General features: G+C 43.1%; 1 protein-coding gene across 2 annotated transcripts in view; it reads right to left on the reverse strand.

Annotated features, from left to right (window-relative positions):
• The window catches only part of LOC149469843 (multidrug and toxin extrusion protein 2-like), a 169633-nt gene that overhangs the window by 130348 nt on the left and 15175 nt on the right, over positions 1-24110 (reverse strand). For both annotated transcript variants that reach the window (XM_089668441.1, XM_089668442.1), the window contains exons 2-3: positions 23227-23328; positions 21933-22001 (exon numbers count right to left, since the gene is read on the reverse strand). In XM_089668441.1, coding sequence (XP_089524567.1) covers positions 21933-22001; positions 23227-23328 — 171 coding nt within the window. The remainder of the gene's footprint in view (positions 1-21932; positions 22002-23226; positions 23329-24110) is intronic.

A 24110-nucleotide genomic window follows, 5' to 3' on the forward strand; every position in this document is an offset into this window, starting at 1 on the left:
GTGTGAGTTTCTTCATGTGCGCACATTCCAAAAGCTGGCCAGCAACATAAATTAGGACAGGAACAGATAAGCACTGGACAATTAGGTCCACTACTAAATCATGATAATGTCAGTAATGTTGATGACAATGTTGGTAATGCTAATGATGATGATAATGGTCATGATGATACAAATGATGCATTTTCATTGTTGGGGGTCAACCACAGTGCTGTGAAGGAGGCAGAGGTACAATCTCTGGGGGCTGAGCAAAGGGATGGTCTGGATAGGCCTGTTCCTTGCCCAGGCCCAGAAGATTCTACCTTGATAAGTGCCCAGCCATTGTCCTTGCATGGTACTGGACAGCCGGCTGGGACTTGTAGTTCCACGCGTAAGGCAGAGCTGAAAAGCAACCCACACATGGACTTCAGCCACCAGCTAGCTGTGAGCTTCCCTGCTGAGAAGGGTAAAAAACAGCTGGCTAGTACTTGTAGTTCCACGTGTAAGGCAGCCCTGAAAAGCAATCACCATATGGACTTCAGCCTCCAGCTAGCTGTGAGCTCCCCTGATGAGAAGGGTAAACAAAGGCCTGACAGGGAGGATGGAATGAATGGTCTATCAGCAGGGGGCTTGGAGACTGAAAGCATGTTATCCGATCTGACCTGTCCTGGTGTGTCACCAGGCAGGAAAACATGTGTCCTAGACAGTGACAGCACACCTGGATTGGAAGTGCGAGGGGTCTCCTTGGAGTGGATCATCGGATCTCAGAGAGGGGGCTGTGGCCTCCAGCTCCAATCACCTTTCCTTTCCACTCAGGTACAGAAGCTGCCGGCAATGCCTATGATAGATGGTGTCTGGGTTCAGGAAAACCTAGGGAGAGTTCAACGTGCTCTTCAGGAGTTGGACGGCAGAGTGTATCCCTCCCTCATGCCTTCAGCCAACCTCATCTCCGAGGAGGTGCAGACTGAATGGGCCAAAGAGACAGAGGGAATGGCGCCGTCAGGAATCCAGGGGTCAGCTAGAGTCTGGGCATCCCTGGTAGTCTCGATCCCCAAACAGGATCAGATGACCAGGCTTTTTGAGGACCTTGGAAAACTGAGCGCTAGCCCTGTGGGTGTGGCCTACCCCATGCCCAGGGGCTATAAGGTAATGAAGCCTCCAGAAGGTGCCTGCTGTTTAATCATCATGGACCTGAGCAGGGGGTATGGGCCACCATCACTAACCCAGGAGGCTCAGGACAAGTCAGCCTTCACCACCCCATATGGCTTGCCTGAATTCACGGGAAAGCTAGTTGGGGTTGAGAACGCACCAATCACCTCCCCAGGGGTCAGGAATGACCTGCAATGTGGAGTGGAACTGGGTGCACTTGCCCACTTTGGGGCCTTGCAGTGTTCGGCTCTGTCTGGGAAGAGCAACTGGGCCCCCTGTCACTAGTCAGGAACAAACTGCCCGTGCCTAGTCTGACAGTTGAGAATGGTAACTGTCAGAGGGGCATGTCAATGGTTCAGCTTTGGGAACCACCGGTAGGAAGAGACCCCCAGAGGTCTGGGCATGGGGAGACTGAGGCAGTTGTGGCCTGGCCTACTCCCCTGGCCATAAAGCAGGTTACGTCAGTCTTGGGTGCAGCTGGCTACGGTAAGACGCCTGGGTGCAACTATCATGGCTCAGCTAGACTTGTGACTGACCTGGCAGACAGGAAACTGATGGAAATGGTGTCCTGGATGCTAACAGGTGAAGAGGACTGTTCATCTTGGATGAAGGTACCTGTGGATACATCTGGGAGGCGAGTTCCAGAATTTGTTTGTCCGGTTCCGGTACACACAGGCGCCACTACCTTTGGGTCAGATGTCGTCCAGGGCCTGAGGAAGAAGATGGGAGAGGGAAATCTCCTTCTCTACCTCGACAAGAAGCTACATCTTAATATATTAGCAGATGACACCCCGAAGTGTTTTGTGAACAGGTGGGCACCCCGGCAGTCGCCACGATATCCGGATAGTCACAGCCAACTGGTGCTCACCCGTGACCACTCACTTGGTTGGTACAGCAGTGTTGCTGGGGAGAACAGCTTCCTTCTCAGAAGGAACCTGGGTCTTCCGCAGTGCATATCACCCCAAGGTGAACCCCTGGGCACAGTGGCTCTGTGCCCTGGTCATGCAAACCCGCTGCAGAAGTCGGTTGCGTCAGCAGGGAAATTGCGGTCTCCTCCCATGCAGCCACCTGAGGGCGGAGGTGTAGCAATCATGCACACAGAAATGGACGCGGTTCAACCATTTTGGCTCCAACCTCCATCTTGGCAAAGGATCATCCATCTTGTACAAACATATCTCCCCTCATTCTCCTTCTCTGAGAGTCACAGTGACATTTGGTCAGTGTGTGTGTGTTGGAAGTGTCACAGGCAGGCCAGGGCACAGCAGGGAGCTCTGAGCTATAAACCATCTCTGAGCTGGGTTCCAGGCTAGCTGGGAAGCTGAGCAATCTGGCACCTCGTAAAAAGATAACCCAAGCCTTCCCCTGAGTTCAAAGACATTGCAGAGGAGTAAGAAACTAGATAACACTTTTAAAATCCATTTTTCCCCTTTGTCTCCTATCTTGGAAAATTAGAGACTTACATAAAAACCAGGCATATCTTCAGATTACTCCCAATCAGACAAATTGGTTAATAGGTCACACTCCCTGACTGGAATACCTAGGAAAGCAGAAAATTGCATCTCTTGAACCATTCAAGTATGTATTTCATATTTCATATCTAACTGTTCCTCAGATGCGTCTGCATATGAATCTACCCGCAGTTGGAATGTTACTTGTGCCTAGCAAATGTTATGAGCCAAAATATGAACTAGGAGAGATTTTGGTTCTAGTTTGGGTCTCCGCCCAGACAATCCCTTCCCAAATGAGGCATAGGTCCTTGGCTTCAGAGACACCCCCTACTGGGGGACTACAAAATAGGCTGTCAGAGCTAAGAGTGAGAAGTTGAAGAATTCTCCCTTTTAACATCAGAACCACCTTGGGAGACCGTGCCCTTTCACTCTGAAACTTGATCTGCTTAACCCAAGGTTGATTGGCAAGTACTTTAGCCCTTTAACCTCCTTTCTGTTACCTCTTTGCTGTGCTATTGTTCTCTGTATATTTATATATATATTGGTTACATCTTTTTTCTGTAAATATTTTTATTGCACCCTTTTGACCTTTTAGTAATAAATCTTTCTTTCTGAAAGTGTTGAACTGTTTCTATAGCTCGTTAATGCAACTTACGAATTCCTGCCACTAAAAGAGCGCTACTGTGTTTGTTTAACCCTCGGTATAACCTGTCTGCGGTGACAGTGCTATACAGATGATTATCTCAACCATCATAGTGTTATTGCTGATATTGCCGAGTTTCCTCTTTCTCTGTACAAAAAGGAGGATCGCATTCAGGCTGCCGGTACATCAATTTGTGGTCCATTAGCTGGAAAATCATTGTGCAGGTTGCAGCTGGGCATGGCATTGTTACGCACGTGACATCGCGGTTTCAGATTGGCTAGTCCTTCGGTCACGAGTTTGGTGAGAAGGTTAGGGGTCTGACGCGCGATCCTCACAGGGTCTATAAGCTCCAATGTGGCTGAGAGCAGGAGGAGTCCAAAGCAGGGATTATAAATGAAAAAGGCTGGGAAAGAGCAGTAGTAGTTGGGATAATGCCACAAGTTTGTGTAGAGAGTGAGGAGCTGCTTCTGGAAGAGACAGAAGCAGAAAAGAAGGGACTGGTTCGTGACTTCATAGCTGAGTGGGCAGCGCAGTCCAGAGAGCCATTTGCAGCTGCTGCTGATCACTGAGATTTTTAAGTGTCCTCATCTATCTGCCATCGCCAGACCCCACTCTAGGCTTCCCTTCTTCCCATCGTGGAGTCAGAGCATACAGCCTTACATAGTGTTCTCATCCTTCTGCTGCACAGGTCTGCTTTAGAGATACCAACAACTCACTGTTATGCCAGTGGGATCACCATCCACCATTCCCGGAAGCCAATTGGAATCATCATCACACTTAAGAGGGCACCTCCAATGGCAAAGCCTGCTGTTGCCAGGGACGAACTGACCATTTGGAAACTCGGGCACTGCCCGAGGGCCCGGGGCCAGTACAGGGCCCCATGAGATACCCCTGGTACCTTTTTCATAGGCTTTTTTGAGTTTGGGCAAGGACACAGGGGCCCCATGATCCCCTATTGCCCGGGGGCCCCATGAGTTGTCAGTCCACCCCTGGCTGCAGCAAATTTGAGGAAGCTGGTAAGAGGGTCATCAAGCCATTATTGTCCTGTTTGCTGACACTGTGCAAATTCCTTGTGAAATTTGATCATATTTTGCCTTTCCCAAGTTCTTGTCACTTGTCCACTAATAGGCATCTCTAGTCCAATTTGGCCTAAGCATGCATTGCAGAACCTTATCACATTACCTGGCCCCTTCTTTTGCAGTGTTCTAATGAACTCATTGTTTCTTAAGACTATCTAACTGGGGTGCAGAACTAGTGAACTGTAAGGGAATTCCTGTATGGCGGCTGACACATAGAAATGCGCATACCTGCAATATCACACATAGAAATGAGCACGGGTGCATTGCTAATAAAAATTAGCATGGGCTCGATCATGAGCCCATGAGTGTATATTTTAATTAGTACACATAATTTGAATTTCTTCACAATTAATTAGGTGAATATATTTATTTTATTTCTTCTGATTTTCACGAATAATATCACAACAATTAATATATTAGTTTCTTTAGTATTATTAACTTTAGAGATATGCTATCTCATTCATCATAATATAAACTGTTCAAGACTATACTGTAGAGAGTACATAGTCACCACCATAAGTGAGTAAGCAATTAGTCCTAAATAGAGCGCGGTACCTTATATTATATTCATTTTGCCAATATTTGACTCACATACAGTTGCAAGAAAAAGTATGTGAACCCCTTGGGATTACATGGAGTTTTGCATGAATTGGGCATAAAATGTGCTCTGAACGTCATCTAAGTCACAACAATAGAAGAACACAGTCTGCTGAACATAATACTACACAAACATTAGATGTTGCCATGGTTTAATTGCACATAACATGTAAACATTCACAGTGCAGGGAGGAAAAAGTATGTGAACCTTTGAACTTAATAACTGGTTGACCCTCTTTGGCAGCAATAACCTCAAATAAACGTTTCCTGTAGTTGCAGATCAGACCTGCACAACGATCTGGAGTCATTTTGGACCACTCCTCTTCACAAAACTGTTTCAGTGTAGCAATATTCTTGGGATGTCTGGTGTGAATCGCTCTCTTAAGGTCATGCCACAGCATTTCAATCGGGTTGAGGTCAGGACTCTGACTGGGCCACTCCAGAAGGCGTATTCTGTGCTGTTGCAGCCATTGTTTTGTTGAATTACTTGTATGCTTTGGGTCATTGTCCTGTTGCATCACCCATCCTCTGTGGAGCTTCAGTTGGCAGACAGATGGTCGTACGTTTTCCTGCAAAATGTCTTGATAAACTCTGGAATTCATTTTCCCATCAATGACAACAATCCGTCCAGGCCCTGAGGCAGCAAAGCAGCCCCAAACCATGATGCTCCCTCCGCCATGTTTTACAGTGGGGATGAGGTTTTGATGTTGGTGTGCTGTGCCTTTTTTTCTCCACACATATTGTTGTGTGTTCTTCCCAAACAACTCAATCTTGGTTTCATCTGTCCACAGTATATTTTGCCAGTAGTGCTGTGGAACATCCAGGTGCTCTTTTGCAAACTTCAAACGTGCTGCAATATTCTTTTTGGACAGCAATGGCTTCCTCCGTGGTGTCCTCCCATGTACTCCATTCTTGTTTAATGTTTTCCTTATTGTAGATGTGTCAACAAAAATGTTAACATGTGCCAGAGATTTCTGTAGGTCTTTAGCTGACACTCTGAGATTCTTCTTTACCTCATGCAGCATTCTGCGCTGTGCTCTTGCAGTCATTTTTACAGGACGACAACGCCTAGGGAGAGTAGCAACAGTGCTAAACTTTCTCCATTTGTAGACAGTCTGTCTTACCATGGACACATGAACATCAAGGCTTTTGGAGATACTTTTGTAACCCTTTCCAGCTTCATGCAAGTCAACAATTCTTGATCGTAGGTCTTCTGAGAGCTCTTTTCTGCGAGGCATGGTTCACATCAGACAGTGCTTCTTGAAACCAGTAAACCCAAAACAGGTGTGTGTTTTTAAGGGTAGGACAGCTGTCAGCAACACATCCAATATCATCACACTGATTGGAGTCAAGGTTGGCTCACTCCTGGCTCCAATTAGCTCTGGGAGAAGTCATTAAGCTAGGGCCTCACATACTTTTTCCTCCCTGCACTGTGAATGTTTACATGTTATGTGCAATTAAACCATGGCAACATCTAATGTTTGTGTAGTATTATGTTCAGCAGACTGTGTTCTTCTATTGTTGTGACTTAGATGACGTTCAGAGCACATTTTATGCCCAATTCATGCAAAACTCCACGTAATCCCAAGGGGTTCACATACTTTTTCTTGCAACTGTATATGAGGGTGAGCAAGGAAGCCAGCGCCCATATTTTATACACTACAAATGTGTTTTGTATAAAGATTTAGAACACACACTCCAGTGGCTCACAAGTAATTTTTACACAATTTCCATCTGTGGAAATATTGTGCCAGACAGATTGTGCAGATGCACATTCAGTAGCCAAGGTGGGGAATTCCTGTGACTTTTGGCCATACTGATAAGACTTGTCTAGATGTGCAGCTGTTAATTAGATTAATGTTTAAAGGCTGCATTGTCCTGTTTTTACTAGTTGTATGTCTTATCTTATCTTATCTATGCTAATATGCCCTAAAGGGGAATGTCCTCCTGGGGGTATAAAGTATGTGTCTGGGTTTTGATAAACAGTTATTCCTTCAGTTTTATCTCAACATCTTTTCTGCATATGATGCTTGGGGTAAAGGGCTGGTATTAGATATTGGTCTGCTGGAAGGGTTTGGAGGGCAGGAGGCACTAATTGGCTGGCCAGACAGTCCATCATAGAATGCATGATGAGAATGTCTCCAGTAGCTTTAGGCTGCAACACTGTAATAAATCTCTTTACTAAAGCCTGCTGGGCTCTCATTCTGACTACCTGTACTTTTTCTCTTATAAGAAGTGTAGGGTATCACACAAGGCACCAAGATAAACCATTCACTGTAAAGAAATCAACTGGGCTTTGTTGATCAACCACTCAAATCAGTTAGGAATCTCTTTTGAAATATGTAGATGTAATAACAACATCTCATCACTCAGGGATGGTCTAGCATTGCCACCATAAATGACCTCTGGCAGTATAATTTCAGCACTTGGTAGATTAGACTTTACTACAACTCAGTGTTGCACTTGAGGTGGACTTGCTACTGTTTATGCTGATCTGGGCACTAAATGTCATCTTATGCCTAGCGCTTACTGTTAATCGCTTTGTATACTAAATTGTGTCATTACCATTGTTAATCCATTTTATGTTTGCCTAGTTATTAAACATATTAAGTGTCAATATATTAAGTTGTTCATTACAATCTAAACAACTTGCCTCTGGAAATCAGTAAAATCTTAACACATTTTTAGATAAATCTTTACGCAGAAGACCTGTTTCATATCTCAATTGCCAATTCTTTTTTTAGAAAAATTTGTTTGCCCACACTAACGCCAACCAAACTAGATAAATTAAATGCGCCCATAACTGCTGAAGAAAATTTTCTCACTATAAAAAGTTTAGCAAACAATAAGTCACCAGGCCCTGATGGGTATATCTTAGAGTTTTTTTTAAATGATACAAGAATATGTCTCTAGTGCACTGTTAAGAACCTATAACACAATGTGGGAGGGTTGCCCATATCTTCCTACAGGCTCACAGGTCTATATAACATAATTAGCTAAGAAAGACAAAGATCCGACCCAACCTGGCTCCTATAGGCCCATTTCATTAATAAAATAGGACAGGAACCTTCTTCACTTTATTATTTATATTATCCACCTCTTATCTCCAATATAGTCACTGAACTGGAAGCGTGGATGAATTTACCCATTTCACTTCTCGAGAGATGCCACCTGTTTAAAATGGTCTCTTTTAGCAGACTTTATATCCTTTACAAACCATACCAATTCTATTGAATCATTCAGATATATAAACTTTAAATAGAGCATTAACATAATTTTTATGAAGATCTAAAAGGCCACGTATTGCTTTATCAAAACTTTAGCTCCCGAGGATTGAAGTAGGGGTGAGTCTCTCCAACATTAGGACATACAATTTAGCATGTTTACTTAGAATAGGAATTGATTGGCTCTTGGAAGGCTCAAATTATACAAATGGCAAGCTTGAAATTGCTTTGATATCCTCCTTTAACTTTACTGCTATTTTCCACAGCAGACTTTCAGCTTTGCCCGATGTTTTACAGCATAGCTTACTTATAAGAGATACTCTTGTCACATGGCGCACAATAAGGAAATCCTTAGGTGTTCCTTTAAATAGCTCCAAATATGTCCCCCTACATGGCAATCCAAAGTTCATGCATGGCATGGATCATGAAGTTTTAAATATTTGGAAATCCAAATGTCTACTTTTGGTGTCATCCCTGTTTCATTCAAAACCTTGTCGAATGAAACTGAGATATCACAGGAGTTTCAATTGCCAAATCACCATGCTCCTTATTACAATCAGTTGGCAAAACGTATTAAGATATGCTATATCTCAAAAAAGGACCCTCACCAACAATCACTGATAAATTAAATGATACAACGTTGACAATACTCCATATCTGATCTTTATTTACCTCTCAATTTACAATTTACAAAGTCACAGAAAAGCTGGCTCAAAGACTTTCCAGATGATACTCTGACGGACAAACTACTTGAGAGATTACATCAAATTTATAATTTAATCATCAGTGAAAACTGAAGAGAGACTCATGTTAAGCTAACGGTGTGGCACACTGCGCCCCACATTGGGTCATCGCAGGTGGAATTGCCATATAATTTAAACATTCTGGGACCAAGTACTTACAGTAATTTTATTCATGGAATCACTTTTAAGATTATTCCTAAAAAAACCCTACTCTGCCTGTTTCAAAACTTTGAACCTTATCTTCTCTATGAACATCTCTTTCTCCATGGATTTTACTATGTTTACTTATGGCCCGAAGAGTTACATTAACCACTTACCCCCCTTTCTGACCAGGCCATTTTTTGCGTTCTGGCGCTGGGTTACTTTAACTAACAATTGCGTGGTCATGCAATGCTGCACCCAAATTCAATTTTTTCCCATGTATTGAGCTTTCTTTCAGTGGTAGTTGATTGCCTGTGCGTTTTTTTATTTTTTGCACTATAATAAAAAAAAAGACTGACAATTTTGAAAAAAAAACCCATGTCCAGGAAAAAAATGTAAAAAATCAAACTGCGTCATAAATTTAAGGAAAAAATGTATTCTGCTACACGTCTTTGCTATTAAAAAAATCCCAGTACGTGTAAATAGTTGGTTTGCGTGAAGGTTATAGCGTTTACAAATGGCGGTATAGACACTGTAATTTTTTTTTTACTAATAATGGCGGCGATCAGCGACTTATAGCGGGACTGCGGCGGGCATTATGGACACTGGGGGGAACTGACTTGGTGTCACTGACATCCCCAGTGACACCAATACAGTGATCAGTGCTAAAAAAAAGCACTGACACTGTACTAATGGCACTGGGCAGGAAGGGGTTACCATGTGCACAGCCATTCAGAGCTGTGTGCCCGAGCCGACAGGGAGGAGAACTGTTAGTAACAAAGCAGCCCCCCTCCCCGTCGGAGATCCTCAGTAATCACCGGGCGCCGGCGGGTAATCACCGACCGGGACCCGGTGACTGACAGCCGCGGCCACGATTAGCAGTGAGGGTAGGGCGTGCATATGGCTTGCATGTGCCCCCTATCCAGAAATGCAAAATAATGCATATATACACGTGATTTTGTACACCACTGCTGCCCTGTAGCAGTATATCTGCTATGGGCTGGCGGGGGAGCAGTTAAAATCTTGGACATCACCATCATCTCCAAATGTTGCTCTTGTGAAGAAAGAACTGAAATCTTTAATCTACATCGAAAAATTGGATACTATAGGCCAGTTCTTCGGCCCTACTAAATGTTTCTTCGACAGAAGGAAGCTTTTCAGGGAACATACCTTAACTAAATCTGAAATTTCCCTCTTACTGTAATGACACCCTTCTAATACACAGAGTAGTACGTAAAGCTTACCTTTTCTAACTCTTTGGGCAGAATAAAACTCCAGTAATTAAACATCCCCTATAACAGGGGTCCTCAAACTACGGCCCACCAAAGGCATTTATCTGGCCCACCAGGCCAGCCGGGCAAAAAAAAAAAAAAAAAAAAAAAAAAACAGACCAACAAATAGCTAGGCTGCTCACTGGGTCTTTAGCGAGGACCCAGTGAGCAGCAACCCATAAGTCCCTGATTTCACCTGCTGCAGCCAGAGGAGCAACAGGAAAGGAGGAGTTACGGGGCGGAGCCTGACCATGGCGGCTGAGGAGGGCTCGATGTAGGAGCTCGCGGACGAGGCTCCGCTATCCGACCTCCCCAGGCCCTCAAGCTCCTTTGAAATGCAGGAGCCCTACAAGGCGAGACCTACCTCTACTTGACGGGTCCCCTTGGATAGGCGGTGGCCTGCTGGAGGGGTGATCTGGGAGATGGAGATCAGCTTTTGTGGAGCCCGGCAGTGACAACGTGTCTGGTTGCCGGGAGACGCGGAGGTGCGGCGTGACCACGTGGTCGGCCGCTGAGCATCGCTGGGAGGCGAGGAAGCCGGCGTCCTGCAGTGAGAGAGAGGCGCTGGTCTGCTTGCCGGTCTGCTCCCCGGAGCCCTGCCTGATTGCTGCAGAGAGGAGGGAAATGCTGTAGCCCAAAGAGAAGGGAGCAGAGGATACCCTGGGGAGTCCCCTTGAGAGGAGAAGAACAACTGACCTGTTAGATGGACTGACAGAGGGAGCCTGCAGCCATCTCACAAGAAGAGAAGTGCGAGGAGGGTGAGTGAGTCTGGCTGAGGCTTGATGTATATCATATCCTGTACTGAGCTATTGGGGAAAGCGGAGTGTGAGAGAAAGGGGGGACCCCCAGGGAAGGTAAAGATGTGGAAAGGAGAAGCAGATTGGTGAAAGAAAAGTTAAAGGACAAGCGATTGGACAGGGCTGGGACTTGTATATTAATAGCTGTCTCTTTCTAACCCCGAGTCTATAAAGGAGAATAAGAGCCACAGAAGAAATGAAAAATAAAAGTGCTAAAGGAAGTGGGCTTAAAGGGACCCAAACCGGCACAATTAAAAAATATATGTCCCAGGGAAGCGTGACCCCAGAAAGGCCCCAGGGTATGAATGAAAAAGGAGAAGTAGACCTTAGTCTGGAAAGTAGCCCTAGACTATCATTAGGCCTGGATATCAGTAGTCAACAAATATCAGGAAATATAGAGATGGAAAAAGATCTACAAATACCAAATAAAAAAGAGATGGCAAAAATGTTCACAGATTTGGAGAAAACAATAAAGCAAGAAATGGTAATTATTCGGAATGATTTGGGGCAGTTGTTGGCGAGAGCGGAAGAAATGGAGGAGAAAGTTAAAAACCAGACCCAAGTTATTTCCGAATTAGAAAAGAAGATAATCAATATGGGGAAAGTTCAGGAAAAATTGGTTTACAAGGCTGAGATACAAGAAAATATGGATAGGAGGAGAAATATCAGGATACGAGGGGTCCCAGAAAGCCCAAAAGGAGAAATACTGCATGAGGTGGTTTGTAAAATATTAAACTCTATAACGGATGGTTCTGATATGGAAAGGACTAAAATAGAAGGAACTTTTAGAAAAGAAAAACTCCAAGGAAATCTTGGGAAGGAAAGGCCAAGAGATATACTTGTTAAATTTTATGAGCTTCAAGATAAAGAAAAAATCTGGAGGAAGACTAAGGGAAAAACAGTAATTAAATATGGAGAAATGGATATTCAGATATTTGTGGATTTGTCACTGGAGACTTTGTGGAGAAGGAGAGCCCTGAGACCTTTGTTAGAACAGATGAAAAAACAATGTGCAATATAGATGGGGGATACCGGAGTGCCTAATAGGATGGAAGAATGGAGTTACAGCTTATCTGAGGTTCCCAGAGGACTTGAGAAACGTCTGTGATAGACTCGAATTGCAAAGAATGGAAATTGCTGGTTGGGAAGAAGAACATGGGGAAATTAGATCTAAAAGAAAAGAGGATTGGCAGCTTGTAGGGGGGAGGATGTAGGGGGAGAGGGGGGGGGAGGAGGGAAGGGAAGAGAAACCTTTTTTCTCTCTCTTCTTCTTCTTCCCTCTCCCTTCTGGCCTTGAGATGTCTCTGCAGGAATTGGGGGTCAGTGGGGGGCCGGATAAAGGGAAAGTCATCCATGGGCGGAGTTTAGCCCTAAGGAATAAATCAAAGGTGGATTTTATTTCCACAAATGATTGATAGGCAAACTGGAGGCCTAAAAAGAGGGGGGGAGGGGAGGAGAGAGATTGGAAAATGGGAGAGATGAGGGATGGGGATCTGAGGATAACTCCCTGCAGCATAGAAGGAGATATAAAAGGAAGAAAAAAGAAAGAACATAGATGTAGGAGAAGAGGGGAGATCCAAGAAAGATGGAAGAGATACAGTTTATAACTTACAATGTAAATGGGTTGAATTGTCCTGGGAAAAGATTTAGATTATTTAAAGAACTACAACACAGAGCAGCTTCAGTGGTATTCTTACAGGAGACACATTTTGAGATAGAATCAAATATTAGGTTGAAATCTAGGTACCACCCAACATGGTATTATGCAGACTCACCGATTAAAAGAGCAAAAGGCGTAGCAATAGGGTTGGCAAAAAATATTAGGTTTGAGTTGGAAGACAGAAAAATAGACCCAGAAGGGAGATTTTTGTTCCTAAGAGGCAAACTACAGGAAATTGAGTGTACATTGGCTAATATTTATTGTCCTAATATAAAGCCGGAGGGGTTTTTGAAAAGGGTGTTGAGGAAGCTGATGGACTTTAAAAAGGGCCGCTTGATACTGGCAGGAGATTTTAATTTCTGTATGGATCCACAAAAAGACGCTACTTCCCATATGCAGAGAGATGGGTGTAGAGCCCTGAGACTATTGAAAAAAGAAATATATGAATATCAACTAGTAGATGCCTGGAGAATTACACATATGCAAGATAGAGACTACACCTTTTTCTCAAATATGCATAAGAAGTACTCAAGATTAGATTATATATTAATAGAGCATCAACTAATTGAACATCTGATTCAGGTAGGGATAGAGACAATGTCTCTATCGGATCATGCCCCGGTCACTATGAAAATAGAGTGGGGAAGGAAGATAGCAGGAGGACTGAGATTGAAGTTGAACGAGGCACTTCTATTAGAAAAAGATACTGCTCAGAAAGTCGGGGAGGAGATTGAACGATTTTTTAAGGAGAATGAGACAGGAGAGGTATCGATAGCCACAGAGTGGGAATCTCATAAGGCATATATAAGAGGAGTACTGATAGCGATTGGGGTAAAAAAGAAAAAAGAAAGAAGACAGAAAATGAGTGGGCTCTTAAAAGAAATAAGTGAATTGGAGCAAATACATAAGAATAGAATAACAAAAGAAATAAAGCTGAAGATAATAAAAAAGAAAGAAGAACTAGAGGCTGTGATGGAAGAGGAGAGGAGGAGAGTTTACAATAAAGTATTAAGTGAGAGGTATAGATGGGAGATAGACCTGGAAAATATTTGATGAGAGCCCTGAGGAAAAAGAAAAATAGGAACTATATAGAAAAAAAAAAAAAAGGCCAAGGGTGAACTGGTACACTCAAATAAAGAAATCGCCAAAGTATTTATGGAATATTATAGAAAATTGTATAATATAAGCCCCCCGGACTTATTAAAAAACACTGAAATTGAAAGAAACCAAAAAAGAAAGATATATCTGGAGAAGACTGGCTTACCAAAATTAAGTGAGGAACAACTGAATTCCCTAGATGCAGAAATTTCACAGAAAGAAATAAAAACAGCATTAAAAAATACAGCGTCAGGGAAAAGCCCAGGACCAGATGGTTACACGGTGAGATACTATAAAAAATATAGCGAAATATTAATACCAAAGCTCAGAAGATATATGAATGCTCTGGGAGGAGGGATGAAAGTAAGAAGAGAATCGTTACAAGCTCATGTGGTACTTATTCAAAAGGAAGGAAAAGACGCCTTTTAATGTTCGAGCTATAGACCTATCTCATTATTGAATACTGATACTAAGTTATACGCAAAGGTTTTAGCAAATAGATTGAAAGAATTAATGCCCGAATGGATACATGAGGACCAGGTTGGCTTTGTCCCGGGGAGGGAGGGCAAAGATAATGGGTTAAGATCACTGATGCTTGTCCAAAAAAGTAGAAAGGGAAAAGACCCGGTCGTGGTACTCTCGATTGATGCCGAGAAAGCATTTGATAGAGTGGATTGGGGATTCATGATGGATACCCTGGAAGCTCTGGGAATCGAGGCTAGAATGAGAGAGTGGATAGGAAAGTTGTATAGATATCCCTCTGCAGTTATTGTGGTGAATGGGGAGAAGTCGAAACCCATTGAGATGTCAAACGGAACAAGACATTGATGCCCACTGTCCCCATTGCTGTATGTTCTATCACTGGAACCCTTGTTGTCAACGATAAGGCAGAATAGAGATGTAAAGGGAATTCAGATAGATGACATAGAACATAAAGTGGCTGCCTTTGCGGATGACTTGCTGTTCTATGTAGGAAATTCCAGGATAACACTTCCAAACTTAATGAAGCTATTGAGGGAATATGGGGAATTGTCAAATTTAAAGATTAATCCAACAAAAACTTAGATTCTAAATATAAATATTTTAAAAAGTGAAAAAGAAAAGATACAAAAGGAATTCCCCTTTATATGGAAGGATAGAGATATTAAATATTTAGGAGTAAAACTTACAGCTTCATATAAACATTTATATAAACTAAACTACATTTCATTGTTAAACGAGATCAGAGAGGAACTAAAAATATTAGAAGGAAGATGCCCGACATGGATAGGGCGTATAAATCTGGTAAAAATGGAAATTGTACCTAAAATCTTATATAGATTTCAAATGATCCCAATCAAACTCCCAGAAGCCTTTTTTAAAGTAATTAAGAAAATGATAACAAGATATATATGGAGAAATAAAAAACCAAGAGTATCTTATGAGTTGTTGAGTAGGAATAAAGAGAGAGGTGGATTGGGGGTTCCAGACTTTAAAAGATACTATAAAGCAGTAATATTGGCAAGAATTATAGACTGGATGTATAACCACGAGAAAAGTTGGGTGAGAATTGAAAATAAACTCAGCGGAACAAATTTAGGCAGAGTGGTGTGGGTGCCAATATATACAATATAGAGGTCTAAAAGATAATGTAAATATATACACTTTAAATGTTTTAAGGGTTTGGGATAACTTGCACAAAAGTATGAAGTGGGACTTCAACTCAATATTGATGCCATTGAGAAACACAGAGTTTTTTCCCCCAGGTAGAGAAGAGATAGCAGGTAGATGGTATAAAAAAGATGAGGTTCAACTGAGGGATATTTTGGTGGACGGTAAATTGGAATCATTTAAGGACTTGGAAAAAAAAGGGAGAGATATTCACTAAGTTAGATGAATGGCAGTATTTCCAATTGAGATGTTTTGTTGGGAATCTTTCAAAACCTCTAAGGACAAGAGATAAGTGGAATTTGGTTGAAAAGTTGTTGGGGACACGAGGTGGTGGGAAACATGGGATTGCTAAAGTTTATAAAATTCTCACTGAATTAGACACAACCACAAAGCCAACGTATATAGTAAAATGGGAAAGTGATATGGGAGTTGTGATAGATGAGGAAAAACAGAGGAAAATATATAAATTAACTCACGAAAATGTAAGTATGAAGGAAGTAGTGTTTAAGTGTTTAATAAGATGGCACATTACACCAAATGTAGAACATAAGATGTGTGGAGAAAATTCACCGTTGTGTTGGAGGGGATGTGGAGAGATAGGTACGGTATACCATGTATGGTGGGGGTGCCCAAAAATCCAAGTATTCTGGAGGACAATAATCTATCTGATAGGAATGATAACTGAAATAGATTTAGGGTTAGACCCAGAATTATGTATCTTGCATAATACAGATATAACAGTGAATAAATATAAAGAATCAGGCATATGGTACTATCTTAATGCTGCAAAAGGTCTGATACCCAAGTTTTGGTGGAAAACAGAAGTGCCGAGAGAGGAGGATTGGATAGAAAGAGTGGAGCAGATTAGAAAGATGGAAAAACTCTACCATATTCAGGAAGACAAGATGGAGGCTTTTTATGTGAAATGGGAGAAGTGGTAAAAAGCCAGATTATACACGAAATATAGGAAAGTATAAAGTGAAAGGTAGGATAAAATCCACTTGCTTTGGTAAGAAGATTGGGAGAAAATGCAGGGAGGGGGGATGGGGGTGGAGAAGGGGGGGGGGGGGAGGGATAGAGAAATATTTTCTGAAAGGGTAAATAAAGAATGATGTTATTTTTTATATAATGTGATGATGATGGAAATATGTATTTAAATTGGAAAATCAATAAATATTTAAATAAAAAAAAAATAAAAAACAGGAGGAGGAGAGTAAAAAATGTTTACATGTTATGTGCAATTAAACCATGGCAACATCTAATGTTTGTGTAGTATTATGTTCAGCAGACTGTGTTCTTCTATTGTTGTGACTTAGATGACGTTCAGAGCACATTTTATGCCCAATTCATGCAAAACTCCACGTAATCACAAGGGGTTCACATACTTTTTCTTGCAACTGTACAGTTGTGGCCAAAATTATTCAACCCCCACTGAAATTGAGTGTTTTGGCCAGTTTGACATTGCTTTTGATCATTCAGTCATCTTGCTTACATTTACATTAAAGAGGCACTTGTAGGTCAGACAAATATAACATAACAGTTATAATGAAATAACCACAAATGTCTTTTCTGTGCTCACAGCATTATCAGTTTTATTCAACCCCCAAGTGACATTCAATCTTAGTACTTAGTACAGCATCCTTTTACAGTTATAACAGCTTTTAAACGTGAAGCATAGCTTGACACAAGTGTCTTGCAGCGATCTACGGGTATCTTCGCCCATTCTTCATGGGCAAAGGCCTCCAGTTCAGTCACATTCTTAGGCTTGCGCACTGCAACTGCTTTCTTTAAGTCCCACCAGAGGTTCTCAATCGGATTTAAGTCTGGTGACTGCGATGGCCACTCCAAAATGTTCCAGCCTTTCCTCTGCAACCATGCTCTAGTGGACTTGGAGGTATGCTTGGGATCATTGTCCTGTTGAAAGGTCCAACGTCTCCCAAGCCTCAGGTGTGTGACGGACTGCATCACGTTTCCATCCAATATCTCCTGGTACTGAAGAGAATTCATGGTACCTTGCACACGCTGAAGCTTCCCTGTACCTGCAGAAGCAAAACAGCCCCAAAGCATGATTGACCCTCCACCATGCTTCACAGTAGGCAAGGTGTTCTTTTCATCATAGGCCTTGTTCTTCCTCCTCCAAACATAGCGTTGATCCATGGGCCCAAACAGTTCTAATTTTGTTTCATCAGTCCACAGAACACTATCCCACAACTTTTGTGGTTTGTCCACATGGCTTTTGGCATACTGCAGTCGACTCTTCTTATTCTTTGGAGACAGCAAGGGGGTACGCCTGGGAGTTCTGGCACGGAGGCCTTCATTACGCAGTGTGCGTCTTATTGTCTGGGCTGAAACTTCTGTACCCACATCTGACAAATCTTTTCTCAGTTCCTCAGCAGTCACACGGGGACTTCTCTCCACTCTACGCTTCAGGTAGCGCACAGCAGTCGAAGTCAGCATCTTCTTTCTGCCACGACCAGGTAGCGTTTCAACAGTGCCCTTTGCCTTGAATTTGCGAATGATGCTTCCTAAGGTGTCTCTTGGTATGTTTAACATCTTTGCAATCTTCTTATAGCCATTGCCCTTCCTGTGAAGAGAAATCACCTCTTCTCTTGTCTTCCTGGACCATTCTCTTGCCTTCACCATGTTTGTAACCACACCAGTAAATGTCTAGAAGGAGCTGAGTATCACAGTCATTTTAAAGCTGCCTAATTGGTGCTTATTATGCTTGATTGCTGCTCGGTGACATCCACAGGTGTTTTCAATACCTGATGGAAAGCACCTGTATGAACCTCTGTTCTTCAGAGTGGTAGTCTTTAAGGGGTTGAATAATTGTGGCAATGAAGAAACCACATAAGAACCATTTACTACTGTATTACATAAACAATTGATGTCATTTTAGTTGCATTTGGGTAGTTACAACGTCCTTGTAGGATTTGATTCTGAATACAATTCCAAATGTACACTATAGTCCCTAAACCCCTTTACAGCATTGGGGGTTGAATAATTTTGGCCACAACTGTATGTATATACAGCATGTATACAGTACATAGGATCACAATAAGAACAAATAAACAATAAGATTAGACAAGGAGTTTAGAGAAGTCCTTAGGCTCTTTATATTTCACCTTACACCAGTGGTTCTCAACCTTTCTAACGCCGCGACCCCTTAATACAGTTCCTCATGTTGTGGTGACCCCCAACCATAAAATTATTTTCGTTGCTACTTCAGAACTGTAATTTTGCAGTGGGAGGAATAGTGCCCCATCATTGGTATCAGTGGGAGGAATAGTGCCCCATCATTGGTGTCAGTGGGAGGAATAGTGCCCCATCATTGGTATCAGTGGGAGGAATAGTGTCCCATCGTTGGTATCAGTGGGAGGAATAGTGCCCCATCACTGATGTCAGTGGGAGGAATAGTGTCCCATCGTTGGTATCAGTGGGAGGAATAGTGTCCCGCCATTAATGTCAGTGGGAGGAATAGTGCCCCATCATTGGTATCAGTGGGAGGAATAGTGCCCCATCATTGGTATCAGTGGGAGGACTAGCGCCCCATCACTGATGTCAGTGGGAGGAATAGTGTCCCATCGTTGGTATCAGTGGGAGGAATAGTGCCCCATCGTTGATGTCAGTGGGAGGAATAGTGCCCCATCATTGGTATCAGTGGGAGGAATAGTGCCCCATCATTGGTGTCAGTGGGAGGAATAGTGCCCCATCATTGGTGTCAGTGGGGGGAATAGTGCTCCATCATTGGTGTCAGTGGGAGGAATAGTGTCCCATCATTGGTGTCAGTGGGAGGAATAGTGCCCCATCATTGGTATCAGTGGGAGGAATAGTGTCCCATCATTGGTGTCAGTGGGAGGAATAGTGTCCCATCATTGGTGTCAGTGGGAGGAATAGTGCCCCATCATTGGTGTCAGTGGGAGGAATAGTGCCCCATCATTGGTGTCAGTGGGAGGAATAGTGCCCCATCATTGGTGTCAGTGGGAGGAATAGTGCCCCATCATTGGTGTCAGTGGGAGGAATAGTGCCTCATCATTGGTGTCAGTGGGAGGAATAGTGCCCCATCATTGGTGTCAGTGGGAGGAATAGTGCCTATCATTGGTGTCAGTGGGGGGAGGAATAGTGCCCCATCGTTGGTGTCAGTGGGGGGAGGAATAGTGCCTATCATTGGTGTCAGTGGGGGGAGGAATAGTGCCCCATCGTTGGTGTCAGTGGGGGAGGAATAGTGCCCCATCGTTGGTGTCAGTGGGGGGAGGAATAGTGCCCCATCGTTGGTGTCAGTGGGGGGAGGAATAGTGCCCCATCGTTGGTGTCAGTGGGGGGAGGAATAGTGCCCCATCGTTGGTGTCAGTGGGGGGAGGAATAGTGCCCCATCGTTGGTGTCAGTGTGGGGAGGAATAGTGCCCCATCGTTGGTGTCAGTGGGGGGAGGAATAGTGCCCCATCGTTGGTGTCAGTGGGGGGAGGAATAGTGCCTATCGTTGGTGTCAGTAGGGGGAGGAATAGTGCCTATCATTGGTGTCAGTGGGGGGAGGAATAGTGCCCCATTGTTGGTGTCAGTGAGAGGAATAGTGCCGCATCATTGGTGTCAGTGGGGGGAGGAATAGTGCCTATCATTGGTGTCAGTGGGGGGAGGAATAGTGCCCCATCGTTGGTGTCAGTGGGGGGAGGAATAGTGCCCCATCGTTGGTGTCAGTGGGGGGAGGAATAGTGCCCCATCGTTGGTGTCAGTGGGGGGAGGAATAGTGCCCCATCGTTGGTGTCAGTGGGGGGAGGAATAGTGCCCCATCGTTGGTGTCAGTGGGTGGAGGAATAGCGCCCCATCGTTGGTGTCAGTGGGGGGAGGAATAGTGCCCCATCGTTGGTGTCAGTGGGAGGAATAGTGCCCCATCGTTGGTGTCAGTGGGAGGAATAGTGCCCCATCGTTGGTGTCAGTGGGAGGAATAGTGCCCCATCGTTGGTGTCAGTGGGGGGAGGAATAGTGCCCCATCGTTGGTGTCAGTGGGGGGAGGAATAGTGCCCCATCGTTGGTATTAGTGGCACAAATGATGGGGCACTATTCCTCCCACTGACACCAATGATACTTACCTTGCTGACCCCTGCTCCAGCCTGGGCTCGCTCTCTCCCTCTCCCATCTACAGCCTGCAGAAGCAAAATTTGCACTTACCTGTCAGCTGTCTTCCTTCTCTGGCCTCTCTCCTCTTCACTCGGTCCTGCAGCTCCCTCGATCTTCTTCGATCTGCGCGCTCTGCCGCTCGGCTCCTCCTCTCCAAGCTCCACCTCCTCGCCGGTGATTGGCTGCCTGTGTGCCTCTCCTGAGCTACAGTTCCGGTGGCCAATCAGCGGCGAGGAGGCGGAGCTGTTGAGTGATCCCGGAGGTGTGGCCAGGTTACAGGGGCAGCATATCATCCCGCCCACAGATCGCGAGACAGAGCAGCGGTGTCTCGGTTCCTAAGACCATCGGAAATATGTTTTCCGATGGTCTTAGGCAACCCCTGGGATATGGTCGTTCGACCCCCAAAGGGGTCGCGACCCCCAGGTTGAGAACCGCTGCCTTACACGATTAAACCATCACTTTTTCTTGTTTAGTGGTCTGTATATCAGATTTTTTTCATATAAAAAGGCAGACCATTCTGTGCATTTCAACAGTATTTTTTTTTCTAAAATAATCAAATGACAAAAGGTGGGAATTAATAAAGGTGTCTGAGACAAACTTTATCTCAATTTGAGCATTTGCCTACAGCGGCCAATTAGCTTTTAAAAAATGTTTGTTTTCTAAGCTATGGGAAAAAAGAAAGATAGAAACTGATTGACAGCTATGTACAACTGCACCAGTTTAGGCAGAATTTGTCTCAGACCTTTTTTAAATTTCCCCCAAAGGCTCCTTTCACATGTGTTTGTCCATTTTTCATCTATCTGTTGACGAATTAAAAACGGACATCAATGCATCTCTATGGAACAACGGATGTAAACAAATGATCATCTGAATACATCTGCATCCGTCAACATCTGTTTTTTTTAAATGGATCTAAGCCCTATTTTGTTCTGTAAAAATACTGAACAGTTGAAAAACAGATGTAGATAGACAATCTGTCCATTTTTGCATCCGTTTTTACATAGGTAGTGGATTTAGAAAACTGATGAAAAACTGATGGATAACTGATGAAAACTATCTGTTTTTCCTTTGAAAAACATGACTGAACTGATGAAGTCAACGGTCTGCACGTGTGAAAGGGGCCAAAGGGTGATACTTGTGCACAAGAGCATCCTCATTCATATTTGTCTAAAGCAGAATAGTACCTGAATATGGCCCTAATAGAGAGATAAACAGATGAAGAAAGGAATGAACAGACAGGACCAGGTAACCACGGCATTCCAATGTGCATATCCAGCTAAATGTCACAGAATTTATTTGCAAACTAAGATATCAAAAAAGAAAAATAATTTAACAAAATACCTGTGAGATTAAAGTATCACATCCAGAACTCATTCCATAACCAACTGATATGCAAGTTATATTTATAACCTATAAAAGAGATAGATTAGTGAACATTCAGACATACATTGTACAACATAGAGGAGCTGTAAAAAGTAATTGCATAATTACTACAATACTTACAAATTAAAAAAAATACTGGAATGCATTCTTATTGCATAATATAATGCATTTTTCTTTCACTTTCTCAGACATGTGGCCTTGATCCCTGTATCAGGGTCTGAGTAAATACCTGCTCACTGCTTATTTATTCAAAACCTGTAGAGTGCAAATATATGTGTACTTACATAAATACAGCAAGAGGTACAGTATAGGTATAAAAATGGAGATTTGACAAAAAAAAACACAATTTCTAAAAATGTGGATAGCTGGGTTACTGGACATAGAATGGATGTACTTGTGTGCCTTGCTTTGTAATGTAGCACCCTAGAGTAGAGTAGGCTGCTAGAAAAATGTAGTTGACTCCACATTATTCAAAGTAGCAGGGGTTGATTAAAGTGGAACTACACTGCTTCTGAGCACCACAAAAATGCTATTTAATTCATTTTTTAATATTCAAAGCAAACTCAGCCATCCATCCATGTAAAAATACCCGCCTAGCATTTCTGTCTGTTGCCATCTTGTGTAAAGGCAGATGATTGATGTAGCACTGACTTCCTGGACTCTATCTGCCCTTAGTTCAAGCATGAGGGCGTGTTTAGCTTAGAAAACCCCTCTTCCCCTCCTGAAGGCTCCTGGGATGTATGACATCATCTGCCTAGGCAGGAAACCAGGAAGTAACTGAAGAAATGTAAAACAAAAAAATTTAAAACAAGTAAATATGAAATACGTTCCTATCTACAGTATTTACTAATACTAACAGCATAAGGATTAAAAATAGTCAACGTTGATTGAGAGAGTGAAGTTCCACTTTAATTAGGGCTGTTCAGTGTCTCCCAGGCTGTTGCTCAGTCAATTCCCCTTGTCTTCTAGAGCAGGGGTCGGAAACCCATTGATAGCAATCTACCAGTCAATTGTGGCCAGGTGATTAGTAAATTGTGCCCTCGGGTTGTTGAGTCCCCCTCTGCAGAACCTCAAAAAACAGTGCATCTGGAGCCCTTATATGAAGCTAAGGGACAATTTCTTTTTCACTTGGAGCGGGGTCGCAGGGAGAGCAGGCGGCCGCATCAGTTGCTACAGCTTCTGTAGCTCCAGCTGCAGTCCCTGACCTTCTTTAATAAAGTAAAAGATGAGCAGTAAAAAAGTGAATACTTACAGCTGTAGCAAGCGTAATAGAATCCAATTCAATTTTTCCTAAATGGCCACAGAACATGGAACTCACCAAGAATATAAGAAATACCGCCAATTGAGATAAGAACTGAAAGAAAATTAAATTTTACATGAAAGTGGTTGTAAATCCTCACATTTACCCAGTAAAGTGGGTGATATACAGAGTTCATACAAATCTTCTGACATACATTCTACCTGTTTATGTGTAGCCCTCTCTACGCTACATCTGTTCAAAGTCCAGAATTTATACAGCTTGTCTGAGCCTCCAGAGTGGTGAGCTGAAGTTACATTCTGTAGAGCTCAGTGAGAGCTGATTGGAGAGAAGGGACACACCTCCCATCACACCGCACACAGGAACAGAGCTGAGGCTGTCAATCACAGGTCGTGTGCTGGAGCTCCCTCCACTGTGATCTTTTTGCCTATTCTTTTGGTGTCAGGAAAAGCTGTCAGGAGTGACTCATGCAGATAGCAGAGGAGTAGCAGACATACAGGGATTCATTTACTAAAACTGGAAAGTGCAAAATCTGGTGCAGCTGTGCATGGTAGCCGGTTAGCATCTAACTTCAGCTTGTTCAATTAAGCTTTGACAAAAAAAGCTAGAATGGTAACCCCTATTAGTAGACATGTAGGTCTATATCATAACTTCAATCTGGGAATGATTAGATTTATGGCATTGGAACACATTCCCCCACATACACGAGGAGGGAATTATGATCAAAAACTTCTACAACTTCTACAGGGATGGATTTATAAGCTCAATGCTACTCATTATCCAGGCCTGAATGAGTCATTGCGTTTTAAACCTTTTTTATGGGTTTCATAATCTCATATATCCTGTCCTAGACTATCCCACATTAAGGACTTATTAAT

The sequence above is a fragment of the Staurois parvus genome, unplaced genomic scaffold (assembly GCF_062004578.1).
Source record: "Staurois parvus isolate SC_StPar_1 unplaced genomic scaffold, SC_StPar_1.0 ptg000058l, whole genome shotgun sequence".
Classification (NCBI taxonomy): Eukaryota; Metazoa; Chordata; class Amphibia; order Anura; family Ranidae; genus Staurois; species Staurois parvus.